This window comes from Monodelphis domestica, chromosome 3 (genome assembly GCF_027887165.1).
Source record: "Monodelphis domestica isolate mMonDom1 chromosome 3, mMonDom1.pri, whole genome shotgun sequence".
Taxonomy (NCBI): domain Eukaryota; kingdom Metazoa; phylum Chordata; class Mammalia; order Didelphimorphia; family Didelphidae; genus Monodelphis; species Monodelphis domestica.
This window is the reverse complement of record NC_077229.1, coordinates 288,016,272-288,038,387: the sequence shown is the minus strand read 5'-3', so window position 1 is coordinate 288,038,387 and position 22,116 is coordinate 288,016,272. Positions and strand designations below refer to the sequence as shown.

The 22,116-nt window shown below is 34.9% G+C and overlaps 1 protein-coding gene and 1 pseudogene across 2 annotated transcripts in view; one reads left to right on the top strand and one right to left on the bottom strand.

Annotated features, from left to right (window-relative positions):
* GAREM1 (GRB2 associated regulator of MAPK1 subtype 1) overlaps positions 1 to 22,116 on the top strand; it is a 216,123-nt gene that overhangs the window by 51,384 nt on the left and 142,623 nt on the right. For both annotated transcript variants that reach the window (XM_007487191.3, XM_001369238.5), the window contains exon 2: positions 19,300 to 19,440. In XM_007487191.3, the coding sequence (XP_007487253.2) occupies positions 19,300 to 19,440 (141 nt within the window). The remainder of the gene's footprint in view (positions 1 to 19,299; positions 19,441 to 22,116) is intronic.
* LOC130458398 (histone H3.3-like) lies at positions 20,542 to 21,168 on the bottom strand (annotated as a pseudogene).

Here is a 22,116-nt window from a genome sequence, read left to right as displayed (position 1 = left end):
TCTATGCCATAGGGGGAAAAAAGCAGCATCCATGGGCCAGAGGAAAATTGAAGAGTTTTGGCTGAAGTGAATAAAATGAAGGATTTTGCAACATGAAGATGTTTGGCATTTATGAAGGAATAATTCCATCAACATCCAAAATAGTTTTTAGACATTAACTTATTAAAATTTGAAACATGTCCATGAGAGTTAGATGATATACATAATTATTCCCATTTTATTGTCAGAAATAAAGCTACAACATAATTTTGTTATTTGTACAAACCCCCACAATGAATTAGAGCTTAATCTTAGAGGGGAAAAAAATCTCTATTTACCTACTCATTTATATTATCAGAGTTATGCCACCATTCTCCTCTTGAACACAAAAATACATGTCTGTGTTAGGCACTTTCCATTTAAGGTACTGCCTTCCACATTTAGCAATTTGGGAAGAATTTGAAGAAACCTAGCTGAAGCCTTCAAGCACAGGCAAGGAAGGAGAAATGAGATTCATGATTATGAGTTACTAGAGGCTGGAACTCATTGGATGAAAACTTCATTGTCCTTTATTTCCCCTCTGTGCCATCTAGACTCTGAGAAAGGTTAAACAACTCTTACCAGTACCTATTGCTCTATGATGTGTACCATTTCTCTCTCTCCCCCCTCCCTCTCTCTCCCTCCTTCACCCCTCCTCTCTCTCTCTCTCTCTCTCTCTCTCTCTCTCTCTCTCTCTCTCTCTCTCTCTCTCTCTCTCTCTCTCTCTCTCTCTCTCTCTCTCTCTCTCTCTCTCTCCCCCTTCCTCACCCCCCCCTCTCTCTCACCCCCTCTCTCCCCCTTTCTCTGGCTCTCTCCCCTTCCCTCTCTCCCTCCTTTGTCTCCCCCCCCATTCTCTTTGTCTCTCTCTCCCCCTCCCTCTCTCCCTCTTTCATCCCCCCTTCTCTCTATGTCTCTCTCTCTCCCTCTCCCCACTATCTCCCTCTCTTTTTTGCTCTCTGTCCCTCTCCTCCCCCCTCTATGTCTCCCACCCTCCCTTTCCCTCTCTCCCTCTTTACCTTTCTCTCCCTTCCTCCCTCCCTCCAATAAGAAAGGTGTTATCTTGTCAAGTTTCAATCTTTGTGTGCCTGGTTCCCCCACCCACCCACCCCAAAGATTAACTCAGGACATTGGTGAAGAGTGTAATGAATTTATTGTTCCAGCATTTTCTTTAATATATAAATGTCCCTGGTGTTGCTACTATTTCTTTTGCTTTATTGTTAAGGAAGTGGTTATATTTAAGATAGGTCTCATAATTGTGAGTAGCTGGGCTTGTATAAGTAGAAATGCATGGGTGGAGCTAAAGAGTTGCTTAAGGAGAATACATTCCTTCTCAACAGGGCTTCCTCTAGGACTTTGAGAGAATTTGAAAGGAGTTGTAAAGTAGTGTTCCTTTTCTGGGGATCTAGATTTTTCAGTATGAGAGCAATTTGGATGAAGAGAATCAATGCACAGAGTCAGAATCAATGTACAATTTCCACCCTATGTGCATTCCATTTGTTAAATAGGGGAAGGGGGCGGGAAATGAAGGATTACATATGAAACCATTACCATAGCAGTCTTTCATTCATCAAAGATTTGGATATCTACAGCTAATGTAAGCTTCTTGAAGACAGGAACTGTTTCTATCTAGTACTTAGCATAGATACTTATTGACAGAATTGAAATTGCTTCTTTCGCTTACTTCTAACACATTGACCCATCAGACCAGATGACCCGTGATGAAGAATGCCGCCATTAACCAGAGTATCTTGAGTAAGATAGAAGCCCTCTCCTACCCTAAGTTAATTGGTGTATAATGTGGATCACTTTATTCTGTTTGCAAATAGATGAATTTTAATGGATGGAATATTTCCTCACAAGACACAAGTGTTGCTTTGTCTTTGCAGTCTGTGGTTCATAGGACCACTACTATAAATGAGCATATTCTTAATAATAACACAATTTCTTTTATAAATTACGAACTTTCTTTTCACCATTTAGCCTAATATTTTCAATTGTTTAATACATTAAAATTTGATATTTCACAACTAAAATTTTGGTTCTGCCCCCAAGGAACATAATACTTCTGTTTTTGTAGCAAAAATCTCTTTATGCCCCCCCCCTCCAAATATACCAAATAGTTTAGTATTCCTTTGAAAAGAAGAGGATTTGTTTTTGTTCACTAATGATTTTAAAAGAAGTAAAGAGAGATTTATAGCCCCATTATTTTTTTCTTTTTATATCTTTCCTTTTTTTATGCCATCCTGTTTACTTAGATTTTCTCCCATTACTTTATTACCACTTAATGCTTTTTCTATATTAATCTGTTTCCTGATTTGCTTGTGGGATTTTGTAATAAGCAATTCTACTTAAGGCAGAAAAGGAAGCAAAGAAAACCTTCTTTTTCCAATCGACAAGGGTCATATAGTATTTTGGATCTCTTAGACTTCATGAAGGGGCCTACTTCACAACAATGTATGTGGACAGTTATTTTCTCACTGCCATTTTAATTTTTATTTATTTTTTAAAATATAATTTGATTTTAAAAATATTTTTCCATGGTTGTATGATTTATGTTTTCTCCTTCCCCTCTTCCCTCCCCACTCCTGGAGCTGATAAGCAATTCCACTGGGTTATACATGTATTATCACTCAAAATCTATCTATATATTATTCAGTTGTGCAATAGATTAATCTTTTACTTAAATCATATACCCATATAAAAAGTGATAAATCATATGTTTTTCTTCTGCACTTCTACTCCCACAGTTCTTTCTCTAAATTTGGATAGCATTCTTTCTCATAAATCCCTCTGGAGTGCCCTGAATCACTGCATTACTATCAGTAGCAAAATCTATTTATTACATTTGACCATCCCACAATGTTTTAGTTACTGAGTATAATGTCTCCTGGTTCTGCTCATTTCACTCCACCTTAGTTTGTGTAGGTCCTTCCAGTTCTTATAGAAATCAAGAAGATTCACTATTCCTTATAGCTCAATAGTATTCCATTACCACCAAATACCAAAATTTGTTAAGAGACATCCCCTCATTTTTCAATTTTTTGCCACCACAAGAAAGCACAACTATAAAAATTTTTGCACAAACAGATCCTTTCACCCTTTAAAATCTCTTTGGGATACAAACCTAGTAGTGGCATTGCTGGATCAAAGGACAGGCATTCTTTTAAAGTCCTTTGGGTACAATTCCAAATTGTCTTCCAGAATGATTGGATCACTTAATCTCACTGCCATTTTAAAACAATAATGAAAGATACCTTGTTCTTACAGGCTAAGTAGAGGATGATTATGATTTGGACAATTAATTAATAATTTTACTTAACAATAATATCTTGTTTTCTCCCAGACTTGTTCATTCAAAAGTATTTGCTAGTCCTTTCTCTGTCCCTGCATTGCAGGAAAGAAGAGACATTTGATTAGTTGGTGAGACAGTATACATTCATGAAACAATGAGACCATGATTCAAAACAAAAATAGAGGCAACTGTACTTCTGGCCAAGATGGTTTCCTGAAAGGGAAGCCAGCTGCCCAGCTCCCACACACCTATTCTAGCAAAACCCCGAAATTTGTACCAGGCCAAATAATAATCAGCAAATCCATTGAGGAACTTATACCCAGAACTCTGTAAAAGATCAATCAGTATCCTGAGAACAACAAGAAAGAACACGAGGCACTGGGCAGCCCCTCCTGACCAGCCCAGCCTGACCAGAGACTGGACAAGGTTAAATGTAACCTACAAATCTTTGTCTCCTGAGGAGTCCATGACACAAAATAAATGGCCACATTACAGCACCCATATTGGGACAGTTCAGGACAAAAGGCTCTGAGCTTTCTAACACTATGTCCTGAGATGTCACAGAAGTCCCTGAAGATAAGTACTCTTGACCTCAAAGATCCAAGGTGACCTAGATCTGGGAGATAGAGGTAAGAAGAGGAACCCAGGGGACCCAAGGCATGACCAAGCAGGTTAGCCCCCACCCCCAAAAGGCAGCCTTGCCCTGGCACAAAGCCTCCCAATTCAGAAACTAAAGTTAGGGTGAAGAGGAAATTAAAACGTCGGCCAATATAAAAAATGCTGCAAATCTAAAGGTCCCCAAAGGAGAGAGTACCTTACTACAAGCAGAGACTCAAAGAAAAAAAGAATTTTCAACAAGGGCTACATGAATACCAGAATAGATATTCCTAATTTTGGATTTAAGGATTAGGCTTTGGACAGACTTCAGGGAATTTGGGAAAAAATACATTTTGATTTTCACTAACAACTAAATGAAATTATTACTTCCTTCAATTATGAGCTAAAAAAAAAAACATTCTTAGAAGGGGTCCGTAGCCTTTTTCAGCCTGCCAAAGGAAGAAGAGCCCATGACATAAAAAAAAATTAAGAAACTCTTGTCCTTTAAAAGGTAAAAACCTGGAGAAAGGAATTGGAAGGAGAATGCATAGCTTAGAAGAAAGTGATGAATCTTACTGAAGAATCTGGCTCCCTGAAAACTAGAATAGACCAAACAGAAATAAGTGACTCCATGAAACAGCAAGAAAATTAGAACAAAATTTAAAAACAGGAGAAAATGTAATATATTTGATAGAAACTAACCTGGGGAAAAAAAAGGATAAGGAGGCACTATTTGAAAACACCAAAAATTCCTCTTTCTTACACAACAAAAATTATAAAAATAGTTCTAGACATTATATTTTAATAAATCATAAATAAAAACTACTCATATGTACTAGAACTAGCAGGCAAAGTGACTACTTTCCTTGACTCCTGAAAGAAACCTTAAATGGAAATATCTCAGGAAGAATGTCAGTTAAAATTCTCTTACCACATCAAAGAACAAATACTGCAAACATCTAAAAACTAGTAGTTCAGGTATATAAGAACTTCAGTCAGGATCACACAAGACCTGTCAGCCTCTAATACAAATGATGGTAAAGTTCAAATACAATATTACAAAAGGCAAAAGATTAACTTCAGTAGAATAAGAAGACTTTTAGACACTTGGTTCTACTCTAAATGTCTGAAGAGAGCAAAGAGAAAAATAGTGAAAAGGAGGAGGTGAAACTATTTCTTATAATTGGAAAAGAGGCGTAAATAAGGTGAAAAGAGAAGTATATACATGCAGAGAAAAGTTTGGGAGAGAGTAGATATAAAATGAATTATACTCATACTTGGCATGGACAAACTGACAAGGAGGATTTTCCATTCACATAGAAACACATAAAACTAAATCGTGAAGTGAACAGAGGTAGAGGAAAGGAGATAGTTAAGAAGGAAGATGATTCCAGAGAGGAAGTAATCAGAAACAAAACAAAACAAACAAACAAACAAAAAAAAACCTTGATGATCCTAAAGAGAAATAAGGGGAAAAAGAAAAGCAAAAAACTATAAGAAGGTGCCATGACAATTGAGGAACGACTTAAATTGTGATAATGATATAATGGAAATTTGTTGACCCCTAAGAAATGAAAGAAGCATCAATCTCAGAGAATCTTAACTAATAATGAACTGATGAAGACAGAGTAAAATGAGCAGGAACCCCCCCCCCCAAAAAAAAACCCTCTGTACAAGGACAAACAACATTGTAAATAAAAATGATTTCCAAAGACTTAAGAATACTGATCTATGCAATAACTTCTCCAGATGACCTATGATGAAGCATGATAGAGAAGTGATTTGTGCAAGATGCAGAAAGAAATAAGGATTTCTGGTCATGGGCACTGTGTGGTTCCATTTTATTCAACTATGTTTATTTGTAAAAAAATTCCCCTCCTTTCTTTTCTCCCAGTTAATGGGGGTCAGACATAATGGAAAGGAGAGTTGGTAATAGTGTTTCTCCCAAAAGAAAGCTATTGAAACATTTTAAGATGCACAGAAGAGAAGAGAAGTTCAGAAGGAAACAGAAACAAGCAGAACAGTTTCACAATAACATATATAAATTGTACTTTACAAAAGCAAGTGGTATGAAGTGGAGATTCACAATCCATAGAGAATTTTCTTTTTTGTGCTCTACTATGTCTGGAAATGCTGCTTTTTTTTGGTTGTTTTTAACTCCAGAATAAAATTTTAAATATAAAGAGCATCTGAAACAGTGGGAAAAAGCCCTGCATTTTAGTCAGTGGTCTTGAGTTCAATTTTTCACTCTGCCACTTTTTCGTGACCTTGGAGGGGATCACTTTATATCTCTGTACCTTCTTATGTATAATTGTAGACTATGGTGATTCTCTGAACTAGAATTGTCTAATGCCTCTTTCAACTCAAAATCTATGATCATAGTTGCAGCAGAAATGTAGTGCTTCTTCAGCATTATTTTATCATATCTTTATCTCTGGTAATATGCAGTGAGGAAAATAGAAATGAAATGTAATTGCTTTAACGGTAGATATTTGGCTGTTTCAGGTTATTTTCCAAGAATAAAGACATTTTGGGAGAGGAATAAAACCATAAACTCCACTTAATAGGACTGATAAAAGCTTTATGGATTCTGCTTTTAGACCTTAAACTGTTTCCTTTTCATTTTATTGAAGATTTTTTTTTGAAACAGAAATCATATATTTTCTCTGACCTTGTGAATTTCAGAGAATTTCTGAGTCCTGACCCTTCAGCCTGTCCTTCAGCCCTCATCCTCAAAGTCAAGAAAAGGTATTGGGAATGACTTACTTTGCCATTCCTAAAGAATTTGATGCAGTGTATATGTTAGTTAAGTTGGGTTTTTATAGTGTTGGCTTAATCTCCATTTGGCCCATTTTGACTGAGTTTTTCAGGGGGCATAATTACATCTCTGGTACCACTTCTGACTGTTTCCCCACTATTAAAGATTAGTATATTTTTCTTTTTAGTTCCAGGTGGTTGATAATATCCTGTCTAAAATCACTGTACCCTTCAGGGGTTTAATAAATAACTTCAGAGTTAAGAATTATAAAATGTGTGAATTTATCTGACCTTCGTCAACAATTAACTCTGCAATGGAGTTGAATGCTAGTAAGTAATTTAATTAAATGTGGTATATAACTACTTTATCCTGAAAGTAGAGATGTGACTATTATTATGTCAGCAGTTTTTAAAATTTTTCTTTTAGTTGGATGAAAGTTTTATGTAAAGAACTTTATACTTGTGATCATAGAATAAGCAAAAGATGTTGGAGAAAGAACAGCATAGGAATTGGGTATATAACTACATAATGCATTTTAATTTTTATTAAACTATTTGGATTTAATTTTTGCAATGATACAGAAGGGAACTTAGATGTTTTAAAGTGAACAAAAAGTATAGAAATGTGCATCTAATTAATAATCTTTTGTTAAGCATCCTCTATGTTATGGGCAATCATGCTGAGTACTGAAAGGCTTTTTAGCCTTGGCTCAAGAGCTTACTTTGGGGGAGACAATACACACACATACACAAGTACCATGTATGTATATGTGTGTGTATGTGTACATAGCTAGGTGTCACAGAGAACATTGGGTTTGGAATTAGAAAGACTTGAATTCAGATGTGGCCTAGATAGTTCCTACTTGTGTGACCTCGGGCAGATCACTTATCCATGTTACCTTTCCTTCATCTGTCAAATAAACTGGAGAAGAAATAGCAAACCAGTCAAGTATTTTGCCAAGAAAATTCCAAATGGGGTCATGAAGAGTCAGACACAACTGAAATGACCAAACAGCAATAATAAACGAAATCCACATATCTAGATTTTTAGAAGACTTTTTTCTACATTTTAGAAGATATAAAAATAATTCTTGGCAGAATTAAAACTTCAAAGAATCTTCTTGGATAGCAGTTTTTTTTGGTAAAAGTTTTTAAAAGTTATATGCTTTGCTCCAATATTTACATTGTTGGGAATATTTCCTGGAAGTATGATCCAAAAAATTCTATTTCAGTAGAGCATTATTTATAATTTCAAAAAAGCTGAAAACAATCTAAATGTCTTCAAAAGAGGAATGGATAAATTGTGGGTACATTCCTATAATTGATTATTGTAATTTAATTGGAATAGACTAGTGAGGAATAGAGAAAGATCTTTATAAAATGATAGAGTGAAAAATAAAAAGGCATAATTTGAATTTAAAGTATAACATCATTAAAACCATAAAAAAGGAAGAGTGAATGGACAAATAAAGACATCTGGGAGATTTACTTCACCAAGAATTTGTTCTGGAGATGTGGAAAGTCATAACTGAAATACATGAGCTGAATGGTTGCAAAAACTTTTAATTGTTTATTTCTACTGTTTTTTAAGATTAAAATATTTTTACATTTTCACATTTATGTTGATATGTTACAATTTTGGCATTTGATTCCAGGGAACCAGGCATAACAAGAATTTCATAAACTGAAATTAAGGCTTATGGCTGAAAACTCCAATTGTAGCTAGGTATTGATCTAGCCACTTTTAGTTCAGTAACTATAGGTTCCCTGATTTCTGCATTGTACTGACTTGACTATATCTAAGGTGAATTTCAAGAAAAACTATAAAGTACTGACAAATATAAATAAATATATTTTCATATATGTATTTTATATATAAAGCTTTTATATAAACTATATCTCATTTCTATTTATCAATACTTTCTGTTTCTCTCTCACTATATATGCATATATAGTCTTTTTCTCAAATGATGCCTTCTCTAATAGGGAGAAGGGAGAGAGGAAGTTAAGTAGGTATTTAATGTAACAAACAAATAAATAAAATTTTTAAAATTTTAAAAAGAAAAAACTGGTAGGAGATCTATTTCTAGCAAAACCCTATGGGTAATAACTATGGGTAATAACACTGCTTTTCTTAGTTAGCCAGCTGTTGATTAGTTTTAATAATCTGTTAGAAATGAAGCATAAAGGGGAAGGACAGAGTTGAGAAAACAGTTGTCCTCCCTAAAATTTAAACCTCTTACAAAAAGAAAATATGTTTAATTTTACCAAAATGTTAAAGCTACCTGTAGGGGTATAGTTGAATGGATGGATGATCTTGGATTAGTCATCATTATTAAATATCTAATATGTACAACTACTATGTTGGAAGCATCTTAGCCTAAAAAGAAAATATACTTGAACCAGAAGTTCTGAGTTTGAATTCTAGTTGTTCCACTCACTAGCTCTGTGTTTTTTGGGTAAGCCATTTTTCAATTTTAAGATCTCCAGTTTTCTCATCTATAGAAAGAAAGCATTAAATTAGATCATCTCTGATGACTGCTGTGACTCTGACTTTTCTGTGATTCTGCTTTGCAGGGTTTGTTTGTGTGTGTGTCTGTGTATACCCACAAAATACATATCTATGTATATTCTTACACATGTATGTACTTATGGGTTACAGAACCCCATGTAAAAGATAAAGGAGAGGGAAGCTATTCTTTCCTCTGGGAAAAGTGAGCAAAGTCAGTCAGAGGAACTCAATGAATGAAGGGAGTGTACAGAGAGCAGTGCTGTCCTACTTGATTAGAGCATAGAATGCATTGAAACAAATAGTATAAGATGAGGCTGGAATGATGAGTGGGGGATAGCCTTGAATGCTGGGGGGTTGCATTTCAATTTTGCATGGTATGTAATAGAAAGTCACTGAAGATTCCAAAATCTTCTAGGTGGTAATAAAAATTGGTCCTACAATGAAAGGAACACAATAGAGAAACAGGTGGTAAAGGTAGGTTAAAAAAGGTCCTTGATAACAAATTGACCTTGTCCTACTAGTTCACTTTTTATATATTAAGATATCCCTAAATTACAATTGAGGAAGCCAGGGTGAATGGTAGAGCCATAGATAAAGGCCTCATAGAGGATCCAAAATTGAAGCTGGACTTCAACAGAAGGAAAGAACTTAGAAAAGTAAAAAGCAGAGTGAGAATACATGAATAAAGCCTCCTTTTAGACATGACTAGGACTTTTTTTTTTTGGCAAAGCCCTCCTTTTTAATACACTAGAGAATGCCCTAGCTTGCATTAAATCGGTGAGTCACAGCTCTGCTACAGAGTTGAGTGTAGAAATGGAAGGAAATGTACATGATGAGTCTTTCTGTCATTTTTTATGTGTGTCAGCATTATCTTAGGTGCTTTATTAAACTGTGAGAATGATGCATTTTGCTTATTTAGTTTTGAGATTCCTTCTCTTTCATTCACTGTAGATGTCCCTAAAAGCTTTATTCTCATCTCCCTCTACTCTTTCTCAGAGACATTTACCTGTCATTTGCCTTGTCTTCATTTGAATGATTATCAAGATTATGTTTCCACCTTTTTATTTTTTCCCTGCTATATTATCTTTATATCAATTTCCAGGATACTGTTTTTTGTTAGCTCAATCAAAATAGCAAAAACATATTTTCTCTGTTTTAAAAAAAATCTTAACCTATTCCCTCCTAAATTCCTGACAGCTAGGTCATTCCAATTTCTTCCCAAGACCCTATACTTTTCCCTCATGTCCACTAATGTTAAAGCCATTATTTGTGCTTTAATTTATTTTTTCTGAGGCTCTCCATCCTGGCCCTCTTAATACCTTGCCTTTAATCAATTGACTTGGAATGGCATTATCAAAATTATTTTCCTATCTTATTATTCCCTTTTCAGAATTCCTTCTAGAATTTTCATGGCATGTCAGATTTAAAGGACTTGTCTCTTCTCTGCTTTCTCAAAGTTCACAATCTTATCTCATCTCCTTTATTGTTCTTCTTTCTATTTTGTTATCTCCTGATTATATACTTAAATCTATTATTACATTTTACTTTGATTCCCACTCCTACTTGTGTAGCAGAACCTTGTTTCTTAAAGGTCTGCTGAGCTGAGCTTAGGCATAAAACCTTGGAAAATTATCATAGCAATGGTAAAGTTCTTATTGTTCAAATAACATTTTTTATAAAAAAAAAGTTGCTATTTTATTATCTAAAGGAGGAAATACATAGCCCAGTAAGCAAAACAATAGGATATGAGAAGTGGAAAATGACCAGAATTTGACAGGAGAACTTCCTAATTCTGCATTTCTGAGCTATCCCACCATGGTCCATTGCTGCTTGGGCAAAGTCCAGTCAATAGTGAGTTCCACTTTAACTGAAAGAGTAAATGGGTTTCAAGTCAGTAGGCAAATTGGAGTTTGGAAAAGCTCTTTTATGGGGCAAGATTTAAGCTTCATCTGCCTTGATAATGCTTCCTGGTAACTTCTGGTTCTGTTCACGTGAATGCAATAATTTGAAATGAAAAGGAAGTAAGAAGTATGGAAAAGAAAAATTTTAAAAGAATAGAATTGAGGAAAATAATAATTTTTTTGTAATAAATTCATCCATTAAATGGAAGAGGTTAGCAAAATGGATTAGAAAGCATAATGTAAAAAGTATGTTGTTTGCAAGAAATATACTTGATACATAAAAATTTACAGAGGGGCAGCTGGTTGGCTCAGTACATTGAGAGCCAAGTCCAGAGACCGAAAGTCCTGGGTTCAAATGTGGCCTCAGACACTTACTAGCACTTCACTTGGGTTAGAGTCTGCAACACAGCCATGAAGAGTACATATACTTGTGCCAGGATTTGCCAGAGAACTAATTCATGTTGGAAAGGTAATTGTAACACAGTAATTGTCAAGTTTCCTACATAATCCACAGTCTTTGACTATCATTTGAGTCAGTTTGCTGTATAGAATATGGTAAACCCAAAAGCAAGGAATGATTGCCAAAACCACCACACCAAAAACTACTTGTTTGAACATCTTTACTATCTTTCCTGCCTGTGGGATTGTGGGGTACAGTCAGACTAAGGGTGCCACTTGAAATAGAGTAATAAACTGAGAGAAACTGTTTCTTATTGAAATAGAGAAGTAAACTGAAATAACTATTACTTCTTGAAATAGAGAAGGTAAACTGAGGAGAAACTGTTTCTTTTACAACGACTGCTGTTCTCTGGCTTTTGATTAGAGAGAGCTGCTACAGGAACCTGAGGCTGCTTATTTGTAATAGAGGTGGAAATGAGAAATTGCTGAGGGATGCCACACAGGGATACTGGTACACAGGGCAACTACTTATAAGGGAATGCCCTGGGGTCTGTTCTGGGGTTTCCCTACTGATCCCTACTGATTGCTAATGGATCAATCTATTTCTTTCTAATCTCCTCCCCCATCCACTCCCTCCCTTTTCCAACCCTCTCCACCCAGTTCTTTTGAAGCCTTTGGCTCTTTCCCTCCCCACTTGAGTAAACTATAAAGATATTCTTTTCCTTTCCTTTTTCAAGTCAAGGGGTTTATTGGGATAACAGGATGGGAAACTGAGGTAAGAGCGATGAGAAAGTCCCTAATCTAAATGAAGGATTGAGAAAGTATTCCAGTCACAAACTGTGACTCTAAGACAGTTAGGGAGATGGGAGGACAATAGCCTTTTAAATCTTCTTTGTTCTTCTTCACAAAATCAGCCTGACTTGTCTCCTTTCTCAGCTTTAACCCCAGAAAGAAACAAAGTTCAGTCTCTTAGTTTCTCCTGGCCAGCTCAATTCTCAAATAGACCACCAACTCAAAAGTTAAGTTTCTCCTTCTTGTCAACTTCAACTGTCCAAAGCCAGAGAACTCCAAAAAACCAAGTCAGCCCCACCAGGGTCTTTCAGCCAGCTTCCAACCTCCAGAGAGAGAGAGAAAGAGAAAGAGAGAGACTCCAAGTGCAGACCCCTCCTTCTGGCAGCTCAAACTGCCAACTCCTGGGAACATTCCCTTGGAATCTTCTCTTGATTGACAGCTAGAGCTAGGTCTCCAGCCTTGGTTCTTGCAAGTTCTCTCCCCATGCCTCTACTACACTATGTGATTCTGGGCAAGTCACTTAACCCCCATTGCCTAGCCCTTACCACTCATCTGCCTTGGAACCAATATACAGAATTGATTCTAAGATGGAAGATAGGGATTTTTAAAAATTATATAATAACATTAAGAGGTAGAATAAAAATTTATCATGCTGTAGTTGAACTCCCCAAAAGTAGGAACAGTAATAGTTTCAGGCAAGGTAACAAAAATCGATGTACTTAAAAGAAATAAATAGGGAAACTGTATTTTGCTAAAAATTATCATAGAAAATGAATTGATTTATGTATTTAATTTATGCATACCCAATGGCCTAACTTCTAAATATTTAAAGAAAAAGAGTAAGTGAACTATAAGGAGAAATAGGGGATCTCAATTCATCCTTACCACCAAAAAAGAAAGAATTAGGAACCTCAATAGAACTTCATAAAAATCAGATACATTTAGTTTCTTTTGACTTCTGATTGGAAATAGAATGGCGGATACATATGTTCACCTTTGCATGATACCTTTATGAAACATACTGGTATTTTAAGTCATTAAAAAAAATCGCAAACTTCTACAGAAAAATAAAGATAATACACATCTTTTCCTAAGCATTAAGATTTTTAAAACACTATATACATTACCTCTTTTGATCCTCATAATAATCTTTTGATTATTTCATTAATAATCCTTTTGATGTTATTGCTTTTATTTCACATGAGGAAATTAAGAATCAATGAAATTAAATGTTTTCTCAGAGTCAGACAGCTATGAAGTATCAAAGGCAAGATTCTAATTCTGGTCCTCTTAACTCCTGAGTTCAATATCTATTGTCATCTTTCAGTTTGCTCATCTCTAAAATTGTAACTTTGGACTACATGATCTATGAAGACATTTTCAAAACTGAAATTAGGATACTGTGATCCTAATGGCAAAGGATGAGTGCTAGACCAAGGAGAGCAGCATCTATGATCATTGCCATCTAGAAGAACATCTAGGCTGCAGTAAAAATTTTGCTGTCATTTCATTGAGTTAATTACATTCACTTAACACTGTAAATTCCCCAACATACATACACACACTGGAATCCTTATACATTTATTGAAAGAAAACTCACAACATAACATGGTCTAAATTTACATAGCTAATATATTGGAGTGGCTCATTTGCATAACAGAAGCATTTTTCACTATATAATAGGACTTGCAGAAAGGTCTGTAAGTGCCCTTGAAGAGCTAATCATTTTTAACAATGGTTCTTAACCTTTCTTTGTGTCGTAGACTCCTTTGGCAATCTAGTAAAGCCTATGAATCTCTTCTCAGAACAATATTTTAAAATAAAATACATAAGATTAGAAAGGAAGCCAATTATATTAAAATTATTTTCAAAATATTGAAAAAATTCAGACGCCAGGGGAAGAAACCTCAATTTGAAATGTAATTAAATGTCTTTAAATATTGATATGGAAAAAATCTTTATGAATCACATATTTGATGTTTATTGAGTCTTCTAATCCCTCTCTCTTTGAGAAGATCAGCTATAAAAATGAGTTTGAGCTCCACTGACAGACTTTGGTTGGCCTCTTTTTTTATCAAGGTTTAATGGAGGTTATTTGGCATCTTCTTAGTAAAGGTATTTATAGTTCCAGATAGCAGAAAGATTTCACATTAAGCTTTTGTTTTCTTTAATTCTACTAAATAAACCTTCAGATGCTTGCTCTTTAGAATATACTGTGAAACAAAATTAAGGTAGTTTTTGTTATGAAGATTTTTAAAGCAAGTATTTTATTTATATAAATGAGCATTTGTTGATACTATCTGTTTTTACCTTTGAAAGTACAGGCAGTAAGGTTCTAGGTATTTTTTTAAAGATATTTTATTCAGGAATCTTAAACAAAGTTGGCCATAGAGCCTTGTTTCTTGGAGTGGTCTCTAGCTCTTATACTTGTAAAACTTCTTTAGATAGTTGAGCATCTGTTTTCCATGTCTCACTCCATTCAAAAAGGAATAAAACTGTTATAATTTAAAATTTTTTGTTCTTTTAAAAATCCGTGAACTCTGTTACTGATCACATAATTGTCTTTGGGAAAAAATAAAATGGTTTTTGATTTTTTTGGCTATTTTAAAAAACCCTTATCTTCTGTCTTAAAATTAATACTAAGATTAATACTAAGTATTGATTCTGAGGCAAAAGAATGGTAAGGACTAGACAACTGAGGTTAAGTGACTTGCCTGTGTTCACATAGATAGGAAGTATAGCCATCTAAATGCCCCGCTTTTGGCTATTTTTTGTATTGATAAATTAATTGATGATAGCTTCCAAGCTATCATCTGTTAGAACAAGAGAAAGAAATTATACTCAATATCAGGGATTTTGCATGTGTTTTGTGTGTGTGTGTGCAACAACTTCACTGATTCACAACCCTAGAGTAGGAAAAGACCTCAGAGATTATTTAGTTCAAATTCCTCATTTTATAGTTGAAGAAGTCCCAGGGAAATAAATGGAGTTGCCCAAGTTCATGCAGTTAATAAGTGATAGAGGTAGAATTTGAACCCAGATCTTTAGACTTTAGATAAAGTGATCTTTTCTACATAAAAAAAAAAGATGAGATTGTGAAAAAATTCAATTTAAAACCTTTGGGAAGAGTTGATAGTTGCTATATAAGATAATTTGTCTTCATTTTTTTTTTTAGTATTTAGGTGTATACATTATTTAGGAATTTTTTTCAACAGCAGGCAATATATTCTTTAATCTTTTCAAGACATTTTTTGACCTTTAGTATAAATGAGTTGTTGGTGTTTAGTGAAATCATTAATAATAATTAATGATAGCTCATAACATTATATAATGCCTTAAGGTTTACAAAGCTTTTTATATGCATTGTCTAATTATAGTGGAGAAGACAATGTAGTGCAAAGTAACTTTATAGTTAATTTAACTCAACAAATAATTATTTGGTGCCTGATATGGGCTATGCTAGGCACTGAGAATCCAGAGAAAAATATTAAGAAATACCTGCCTTCTGGGAGCATAAATTTTACTATGGGGATACAACTTATGCACAGGTAAAAAAGCAAATTTATCTTAATTTATGTATCCATCAAAATAAAAATTAATTTGATGGAGAGAGAACTGACTGGCTCCAGGCCTGAAATATTTTCCTTCCTTCACTCTTGACTACTGACCTTTCTGGCTTCCTTCTATTCCCAACTAGAATCCCGCCTTCAGGAAGCCTTCCTGAACACCTCTTAATTCCAGTGCTTTCCCTCTTTTTATCATTTCCTGTTCATTCTCTCTGTAGCTTGTTTTGTATATATTTGTTTGCATGTTGTCTTCCCCTGTTAAGACTGTAAGTTCCTTAAGAGCAAAGACTTTCTTTTACCTCTTTTTGTATCCCCAGCCCTTAGCACAGTGATTAGCACATAGTAGGTGCTTAACAAATGTTTATTTAATTGGAGTGGATACAAGGAAGGTTTCAGAGAGGAAGATGTTAACTGAGCTGAGCTTTGAAGAAATCTAGAAATTCTAAGAGGCACAGGTGAGAAGGGCTTTCTAGGCAGAGGGGAGATCACTTGTAAAATAACAAAGAACAAGAAGCTACTTGCCACCTGATAGAGAGGTGGTGAACGCAGAGTAAAGACTGAGACATTTGCATATGTGCATACCCACAACACATGTGTATGTATCCATATATACCAGAGAAAGAGAGAATCACTGGGAGAATTTATTTTTCCTCTACATGTCTGTAACAGAGGATTTTGTTCTTGCTTTCTCAGGCAGAAGGAGGGAGGAGTGGAAGATTTTCATTCATTAAAATAATTAAATTTAAAAACAATGGCAAAAGGCAGGAAATGGAATTATGAGTTTGGGAAACAGCTAGTCAGTCAGTTTGAGTAGAATGTGGAGTATATGAAGGGGAATAATGTGTTTGGAAAGATATATAGTAGGAGGAAGATTGTAGAGAACTTACTTTAAATGTTGAAGAGTTAGAAGTATCTCCGTCCTAGAAAGAAGAGGAAACCACTGCAAATTTTTTGTCTCAAGAGAGTGATTTAATTATATCTTTGCTTTTGGCAGCTTTCAAGAGGATGAATTAGAGAAAGGGAAGTCAAGGAACCATTTCAGAGTTCATTGTACGTAGTGTAGGTGAGAAGTGAGGAGAGCTTGCACCAGTAGTTATTGTGTGAGCAGAGAAAAAGGGTGGAATTCATGAAATGCTAGGGGATAGGTAGGGTGAAAATACTGATGATTTTGAAGTTATAAACTTAAGTGATTGGAAAGATGGTGATATTTTTATTTTTTAAATTTATTTATCTAATTAATTTATAATATTTTCCATGGTTACATTATTCATGTTCTTTCACTTTCTTCCTCCCTCCTCCCATAGCCTACAAGCAATTCCACTGGGTTTTACATGTATCATTGATCAAGGCCTATTTCCATATTATTAATGTTTGCAATGGAGTGATCATTTAGAGTCTACATCACCAATCATATCCCCAATGAACTATGTGACCCAAGCAAATGTTTTTCTTCTGTGTTTCTACTCTCACAGTTCTTTCTCTGGATATAGATACCATTCTTTTTCATAAGTCCTTCAGAATTGTCCTGGATCATTTCATTCCTGCTAATAGAGAAATCCATTATGTTCAATTGTACCACAGTATATCAGTCTCTGTGTATAAAGTTCTCCTGGTTTTGCTCCTTTCACTCTGCATCACTTTCTGGAGGTCTTTCCAGTTGACATGGAATTCCTCCAGTTCATTATTCCTTTTACCACAATAGTATTCCACCACCAAGAGATACCACAATTTGTTCATCCATTCCCCAATTGGAGGGCATCCCCTTATTTTCCAATTTTTGCCACCACAAAGAGTGCAGCTATAAATATTTTTGTACAGGTCTTTTTCCTTATTATCTGCTTGGAGTACAAATCCAGCAGTGGTATAGCTGGATCAAAGAGCAGGCAATCTTTTAAAGCCCTTTGGGCATAATTCCAAATTGCCTTCCAGAAAGGTTAAATCAATTCACAACTCCACCAGTAATGCATTAGTGTCCCAATTTTGCCACATCCACTCCAACATTTATTACGTTCCTTTGCTGTCATATTAGCCAACCTGCTAGATGTAAGGTGGTACCTCACAGTTGTCTTGATTTGCATTCCTCTAATTGTGAGAGATTTAGAGCACTTTTTCATGTACTCACTGATAGTTTTGATTTCTTTATCTGAAAATTGCCTATTCATGTCACTTTCCCATTTATCAGTTGGGGAATGGCTTGTTGTTGTTTGTTTGTTTTTTGTACAATTGATTTAGTTCCTTATAAATTTGAGTATTTAGGCCTTTGTCAGAGGTTTTTGTTGTAAAGATTTTTTCCCCCAATTTGTTGCTTCTCTTCTAATTTTGGTTTGGTTTGTACAAATTCTTTTTAATTTAATGTAATCAAAATTATTCGTTTTACATGTTGTGATATTCTCTATCTCTTTGTAAAAATTAAAATTAATGTGCAATGTAGAATGTTATATTTTAGGAGATTTATTAAAGATCATTAGAAATAAAGGAATAAAAGGGATACAAAATAAAAACCACTTGCCCATGGCTAATTTGCCTTTTCAAAACCTCACTTACCACCACCATGCTTGCTGACAGGGCCAAAGAGGCCCAGACCGTCCACATCACTGCCTAATATCCCTTGTCTACAGGAAGTAATAACAGGAAGTCAGTGGGCTCCCAGGATATGTAGCTTTTTTAGGTTAACATTTTCAATTATATAGCTTGTTCTTAACTTTTTTTCCTTTCCCATAGATCTGACAGGTATACTATTCTATGTTCAAGATGGTGATATTTTTAACAGGAATACAGAAGATTGTAGGGGGGTGTAGGGCATTGTAGAGTTAGATATTCAAATTCTGACTACTGCTTATTTTCTATGTGCCATTTGTGAGCAATGTCACCTTATCTTTCTTGTAAAAGCAAGAGGAATTGGAAATTAGATGATCCTTAAATTTTCTCTCTAAATCTTATGGATCCTTGTTGGACTCTTTTGTTCAAGTAAGAGTAAATGAGAAGACAGACATGCCTTTTAAGGAATAAATTATTAATTAGAATTAATTTGGAAGGAAGCAATATGTTAAAACTCAAGGAGAAGTGGGACATTTAAAACTTACACAACAGCAGTTGCATGTTGATGAGAAAACCACATTAATATTACCAATGTTACATTTCAGTTTTTATTTAATTTGTTAAGTATTTCCCAATTACATTTTAATGTGGTTTCAATAGCACCTAGGAGTCTGATAGCCCTATTCTAAAGTAAGGCATGTTTTTAAAGTAGAGCCAATATATCCTTTACAGTGTTGTCTTGATTGATTATTTTCAAAGCTAAACTGCTCTCCATAACACAAAGGGAATAAACTTCAGACCTGTTCAAGTTTTGCATGATTGAAATCTGAATTAAACTTGAGTTCTAGTTAGTGAAGTTTTATTATAAAATATAGAACTGAATGAATGTTAGTTCTGCACATCTGACAAAAAAATTCTCTTTTCTAGGAGAATCTGTGGAAGGTCTTCGAGAGAATGACTACCTTCTGATTCATTCCTGCCGACAGTGGACAACAATCACAGCACATAGCCTGGAGGAAGGTCACTATGTCATTGGGCCAAAGATAGAAATCCCTGTGCATTATGCAGGTATGAATATTTCTTCTTTTATGAGAATAATTAAGGGGAAGGAAGAAGTCCTTTTTTTTCTCCCATAGTGAGAGAAGGGTAGAGGATCTGTGAGAACTCTTGAGATGCATGTTGACTTTGGATAATTATTATCAACACCTTTGATGGAGTTAAGGTTTTTTTAATTTTACACCTCATTCCCCCTTTGCCCAAGTAAGGCATGTATGTAACCAAATTGAAAATTTCATCAGGTACTGTAAATGAAAATGTTGAAAGATTAGCCAGTTTTCTTGGTTAATGTAGTCTTGAAAATGAAAGATCATCTCACCTGGGCATCATGAAACTTGGGTTCTAGTCCTAATTGTGCCATTAACTTACTGTGCTAAGCATCTTATAAATTTGCCTCATTTGATCCTCAAAACAACCTTTGGATAGAGGTACTATGTACCTGCTTTACATTTGTGGAAACTGAGGCAGAGGTTAAGAGATTTTCCCATGGTCACATATCTAGAATTTGAGCTGAATTTGAGCTTGGGTCTTCCTCTCTCTCTGTCAGGTGCTCCATCTACCCTACCATGCCAGCTAGCATCAGGAAATTGAACTTTATAAATTCTGAGTTCTCTTCCAGATTTGCATGTAATTCAGATTTCTAATGCTTAGTAAGTAAAAATTACTCTCATAATTAACTATTGCTTCTAGCTTTAGATTTTTCTATTTCTACATTAAAATTCACAAAATGAGAATTTTGGTTTGGTGGAAATTGAATTTGAAATTGAGAACTCATTTCTCTTCTCCCTCTGGATACTTTAAACCCTAAAATTATGTAATCTTAACATACTGATATGAGAACATATTTTAAAAAAACTATTATGAATGCTTATAGTAAATTATTTAATTGCCACATTTGTTTTTAGGAAATTGTACTTGTATATTATCTGTCATCCTCTGAAAAACTCCATCAGAGTGATGTATAGTCACATTTAACACCCTCATTTGCTAAACTCTTGGATCAAGCCTTAACCAATTTTATTGCAAAAGAATCTGTAAACATATATAAAAATTGTAGTATTTCACAATTTTAGTTACCCAACAAGCCATTAAAATACAGAAATATGCATCATGAGAAGCAAGAAATATGCCTCATCCCATCTTCATAGTAACAACTTGTCATGCCCAAAAAGTAATGCTCACTCATATCACTGAGATCTGGGAACAGTTACTTTTTCTACTTCATCCTAAGTGAAAGATGAAAGATGACAGAAGTACCGATGCAACATATTATAAACAATTGCTTACAAAAAAGTGTTACAAATTAAAACCAAAGTATGCAAATGATAAAATTACCTTCATGTAAGCTCTTTCTTTATATAGCTTACTAACCAACTGTATGTCTTTGGGTGTGATGGTGACTCTCCTGGCATGGTGGCACATATGAGTCTTCAAAGAAAACTATTAAATATGCTTCACTTGCCTCCTGGCGGGTACCAGTAGTACCATTTTGCAACTTCAAGTGTACTTTGAAGTCCTGGACAATCTCCCTTGGAAGCTGCTGGAAATAGAGTTTTCTTGATCAAAAGCTCTGTTGAGTTCTGGTAATGATGAATCTCAGGAAGTGCTAAAGTCCCAGGATGCCAAGCTTGAGGTTTCATGACCTCCCTGGTAGAGAGGGCACTTTTCCTAGAAGTTTTACTGTCTGAATGAGGCTTTGCTACCAGTGATTTTATGAGCAGTCTGCTTTGTATTTGCCATCTTGTTTGACTGAACAATAGAACACTAATACTTCTGTTCTACACAATGACCAAACCACTTTGTGCTCCTTCCCCTGAACTCAATGTCCTTGGACAACTGAGGAATCCTAGCTTAGAGGGATGATATATTTGTAAATGGTCATAATACTTGCTTTATCTCCATCTCATTTCAAATTCTTTGTAGCATAATTTACAAGAGTACATTGGATTTGAAGTTAAGAAATTTGGATTAAAATCTCAATTTTCCCACTCTTTCCCTCACTTAACACCTCTGAGACTAAGTTTTCTTTTCTTTAAGAACAGGGCATTTGGAGTAGTTGGATATTTGGGTCCTTTCTAGAGTTCAATTTCTGACTGTGATTTTATGAAATTCATTCTTAAGTAGTCACAATCCTCTGCATTCATCTTACTTACACAAAACTGGAATTTTGGTTTTGCTCTAACTCTTAAAAAGAATAATTTAAAATTTTAATTTGAATATAAAGAATGATAAACATAAAGTGCATTATGTATTAAACATTTTAACAGTAATTTTTCTGCTGCTTTCTATATATTTTCTTTTTAAAGATTTCATTTTAGTGGTACAACCTGTATCCAGGGGTTGTCTACAGTCAAGTGACTATGGGAATTAGTGGTTTTGTTTTTTTTTTTATACATACTTTCTTCCTCATTATAGGTCTCTGAATTGATAAATTTCATCTTTAGTTGATATTTCCCAAGAATGTGTAACTAATTATTCCTACCAGGTAGTGCCAATATTTTATAACAGTGATGGCAAACCTTTTAGAGACCATGTACCATGCCCCCAACCATGTGCCTTGGCCCCCCCACCCCACTGAGTGCTGAGCACTTCCCCCTTTGCCTGATACAGAGAAGGGAGGAAGGTCTTCCATTGGGCTACTGGGCAGAGGGGAGGGGAATATGAAAAAATGTCCTCCGCACAGATGAA